The 4,292-nt window shown below is 46.3% G+C and overlaps 1 protein-coding gene across 1 annotated transcript in view; it reads right to left on the bottom strand.

Moving 5' to 3' along the window:
• Positions 1 to 736: 736 nt before the first annotated feature.
• The window catches only part of LOC106531655 (cullin-1), a gene marked incomplete at its 3' end in the record, with an annotated part of 14,556 nt that continues 11,000 nt past the window's right edge, over positions 737 to 4,292 (bottom strand). The window contains 13 exon segments of the mRNA XM_014027560.1: positions 737 to 850; positions 932 to 1,037; positions 1,112 to 1,194; positions 1,303 to 1,350; positions 1,427 to 1,532; positions 1,601 to 1,719; positions 1,797 to 1,873; positions 1,949 to 2,066; positions 2,132 to 2,263; positions 2,341 to 2,389; positions 3,128 to 3,234; positions 3,309 to 3,416; positions 3,598 to 3,728. Coding sequence (XP_013883014.1) covers positions 737 to 850; positions 932 to 1,037; positions 1,112 to 1,194; positions 1,303 to 1,350; positions 1,427 to 1,532; positions 1,601 to 1,719; positions 1,797 to 1,873; positions 1,949 to 2,066; positions 2,132 to 2,263; positions 2,341 to 2,389; positions 3,128 to 3,234; positions 3,309 to 3,416; positions 3,598 to 3,728 — 1,298 coding nt within the window.

Below are 4,292 nucleotides of genomic sequence, written 5' to 3'. Positions count from 1 at the left end.
ACACACACACACACACACACACACACACACACACACACACACAGCAATGTAATTTTCTTGAGCAAAAATAGCTGCAGAAACAGAACAATAAAACAGACTATTTCCTGAAATATATTTTCTTTTACAGTAATAAATGTGTCTTTTTCTGKTCAGCATGGATTGATTTTAATTTTAGTTGATAAAGCAGAATAAAGATTTATGCAGGTGGTGAAAAATTCCTGATCATGTTCTGTGAGCTCTGAACACAACCAGAAACACACAAACCAAGTCTGGATGGTGGAACATGGAGACAATAGCTGCGTTTCCATCGACCATGAAAATGTGCAAATTAGATTTATAGTTTATAATAAGTTAAACTTGAAAAACTGAAATAAGAAGAAAAAAAACAGTAAAGGAGCTGAAATATAGATGAAACAGCATAAAAGGCTAAAATAGCTGAAGTCAAATTAGTAGAATGAAGCACAAAAAGTAAAAATTTGCAGAATAATAACAGAAAAGGGCAGATGTTTAGCTGAAAAAAAAAAAAAAGCTAAAATTTGCTTTAAAAAGTAGCTAAAATTGTCAGAAGGAATTTAAAAGGATGAAAAGCAGAAGATTTTGTGTGAAGTTCAGTAAAAATGAAAACCATCTGCAGCTCTGTTCAGTTCCTGTTCAAACCCACATAAGAACCGTTTGACCCGTCTGGATCAGGACGGGTCCGGCCCCAGGGGACCAGGAGGACTGAAGGGTCCGGTACCTTGATGACGGGGACTCTGGGCTTGAAGCGGGACGACAGCTGGTTCAGGACCTCKGCCAGGAGCTGCTGGTGCTTCAGGACCTTCCTCATCTTCATGATCCTCACGATGGCGGCCTGCAGACCCACAGAACAAAACCTGCTTCATCAGAACCGCTCGGACCTTCTGAACCGGGTCTCTGTGGTTCTGGATCTGACCTGGATMAGCAGCTTGCGGTCCTCCTCGATGTTCTTGTGGGTGGTCTCCTGCTCCTGTTTCTGCTCGGTCTTCATGGGGACGTTGATGTTCACCCTCAGCTTCTTACTGCAGGAGGAAGAGGAGGAGGTGAGAACAGCTGASTCTGCACAACCAGAACCAGAACYAGAACCGCCGCTCACTTCTTGTATCCCAGGAAGAGTTTGATAACCGTGTCGGGTTTGAAGTCCACCTCGTCCACGTTGGCGTTCTCATCCTCCAGGACCTGCAGACAGGAAGTGCAGGTGAGTGACAGCTGTGGCGCCCTCTGATGGTCGCCACCATCAACTGCACACCACAACCACGTTCATCTGGTTCTGGTTCTGTGGCTCACCAGCAGCTTGGACTTCAACAGGATCTGCAGAACCTGGACCAGGATGTCCTGCAGACAGAGAGAGGGGGGTTAGGAAGCAGAACCAGAACCTGTACGGTGGTTCTGCTGGCRTCGGGTCGCTCACAGTCTTGATCTGCGTGCTGTCGGTCAGCTGCTGCACCGTGTAGCTGTCCTCTGTGTTGTACTGCAGCAGGATGGCCATCTGGAAGGTGGAGGCCTGCAGCGTGTACCTGTGCAGAAGAACCGGGTCAGAACCAGCGGGTCAGAACCTCAGAACCTCGGGTCAGACTGGGGTTACCGGTTCTTGAAGCAGTTGGTGACCAGCTCTCCTTTGGACAGGTGATACAGCCAGGTGAGCTTCCTGCCGCTGTGTCTGCTGGCGTAGAACGCCGTGAAGCGCTGGTAGCTCCGCTCCAACTGCACACAACCAGAACCAGAACTCAGACCAGAACCTCTGCCACACACAGTCTAGAGCAGCTGGTTCTGGACCTTACCTCTGAGGGCAGAGCAAAGGTGCAGGACTGCTGGAAGGGCCAGGACCCGGAGCTCAGAACCTGGATGCTGAAGTCCACTGAAACGAGAGAGACACAGAATCAGAACCGGTCCCAGGGTCAGTTCTGAAAGCGTCAGACTGTTCTGGTCCTACGGTCCAGAGGTTCTGAGTTGCTGAGGTGCTTCTTGAACTGCTCGTTCAGGTCTTTGCTGACTCCGATGTCCTGGAACATCCTCTGCAGTTTGGACGTGTACTCGAAGCCGCATGCTTGCTGCAGGAGGAGAGAGGGAGGTCAGAAGCTTTGAACGGGTCGGCTAGAACCCAACAGAACCACACCTTCAGTTTGGAGATCATGCTGGCCTCGGCGTCATCGCTGGCGCTGTTCTGGTGGACCAGACGTTTGGCCAGCATCTTGGCGTAGAACTTCTGGAAAACATCTTTGTCCTCGATGTACTTGAACACAACCATCTGAGGGAGGAGAGGGGCGGGGCTAAACATCAAACTGTTTCACATGACATCACTTCCTGTCCAGGCTCCATTCTCACCACTTGGTTCAGCGTGTCCTCAAGCTCCGCCTCCTCTGGGTTTTTGGAGCTGAAAAGAAAAAAGGTTTTGATTTAGGTAAACAGGAAGTCACTGCTGATTGGACCAAACATCTCCATGGAGACGGACTCCAGATTACACGCTCAATCAGACCAGTCAGATTACACGCTCAGTCTGACCAGACAGATTACACGCTCAGTCTGACCAGACAGATTACACGCTCAGTCTGACCAGACAGATTACACGCTCAGTCTGACCAGACAGATTACACGCTCAGTCTGACCAGTCAGATTACACGCTCAATCTGATCAGACAGATTACGCTTTCAACCTGGTTTAAGATGGATCCAGATTAGTGTGTTCAGGTTTAATCTGGTTTCAGATTGAACCAGATTAGTGTGTTCAGGTTTAATCTGGTTTAAGATGGATCCAGATTAGTGTGTTCAGGTTTAATCTGGTTTCAGATTGAATCAGATTAGTGTGTTCAGGTTTAATCTGGTTTAAGATGGATCCAGATTAGTGTGTTCAGGTTTAATCTGGTTTTAGTTGGATCCAGTTTAGTGTGTTCAGGTTTAATCTGGTTTCAGATTGAATCAGATTAGTGTGTTCAGGTTTAATCTGGTTTAAGATGGATCCAGATTAGTGTGTTCAGGTTTAATCTGGTTTMAGATKGAWCCAGATTAGTGTGTTCAGGTTTAATCTGGTTTAAGATGTATCCAGATTAGTGTGTTCAGGTTTAATCTGTTTTTAGTTGGATTCATGTTTAATCTGGTCTGGATTAGCGACCCACCTCTTCTTCAGCAGAGAGTCGCAGTAGCGGGCCAGCAGCTCGGGGGACTTGCTGGAGGACTGGGCCATCCTGGTGACGGCGTTGTTGTTGATGAAGCGACCGCACGCCTGAGGAGGAACCAGGAAACATCAGAACCTTTCCKACCAATCAGATTGTGTTTCCTGTACAGGTGACCTCTGACCTTATCGAGCGCTGCCACGAAGCCAGCGTCGTTGTTGAAGGCAGACATGACCAAGGCGTTGTACTTCTTGTGGACGTCCAAGGTGGTCTGGACGTAAACTTTGGGGTCCTAAAGGAACAAAACACATCTGTGAACCTTCTAAACCAGTCCTGGTCCAGTTCAGACTGAAAACAGGAAGTCATTATTTACAGCTGACCACCATCAACCAGATTATACCAAACTGGACCAGGACAGCAGACATGTTTGGATCAGAACCATCCTGATCCAGTAAACTCATCTGTTAGCTTACATTGAGCGCCGCCTCGCCACACTTCTCGATGGCGGCCAGGCCCTGGTTGTGGATGTGGGTCTCTAGGAGTTTCTTCAGTTCACCGAGACCGTCTGTGATCCGAGACACCAGGTTGTACATCCGACCCAGATCTGAGAGCAGACGCAGTGTGGATTATAGCTGCTGATAAATCAGGTTAATCTGAGGTTCCTATAGCTGCTGATGAATCAGGTTTAATCTGAGGTTCCTATAGATAAATCAAGTTTAATCTGAGGTTCCTATAGCTGCTGATGAATCAGGTTTAATCTGAGGTTCCTATAGATAAATCAAGTTTAATCTGAGGTTCCTATAGCTGCTGATGAATCAGGTTTAATCTGAGGTTCCTATAGATAAATCAAGTTAATCTGAGGTTCCTATAGCTGCTGATGAATCAAGTTTAATCTGAGGTTCCTATAGATAAACCAAGTTTAATCTGAGGTTCCTATAGTTGCTGATAAATCTGTTTTAATCTGAGGTTTCTATAGCTTCTGATAAATAAGGTTTAATCTGAGGTTCGTATAGATAAATTAGGTTTAATCTGAGGTTCGTATAGATAAATCAGGTTTAATCTGAGGTTCCTATAGTTGCTGATAAATCTGTTTTAATCTGAGGTTTCTATAGCTTCTGATAAATAAGGTTTAATCTGAGGTTCGTATAGATAAATTAGGTTTAATCTG

The sequence above is a fragment of the Austrofundulus limnaeus genome, unplaced genomic scaffold, assembly GCF_001266775.1.
Source record: "Austrofundulus limnaeus strain Quisiro unplaced genomic scaffold, Austrofundulus_limnaeus-1.0 Scaffold662, whole genome shotgun sequence".
NCBI lineage: Eukaryota > Metazoa > Chordata > Actinopteri > Cyprinodontiformes > Rivulidae > Austrofundulus > Austrofundulus limnaeus.
Note: the sequence above shows the minus strand (reverse complement) of the source record. Positions and strands in the feature narration are given on the sequence as shown.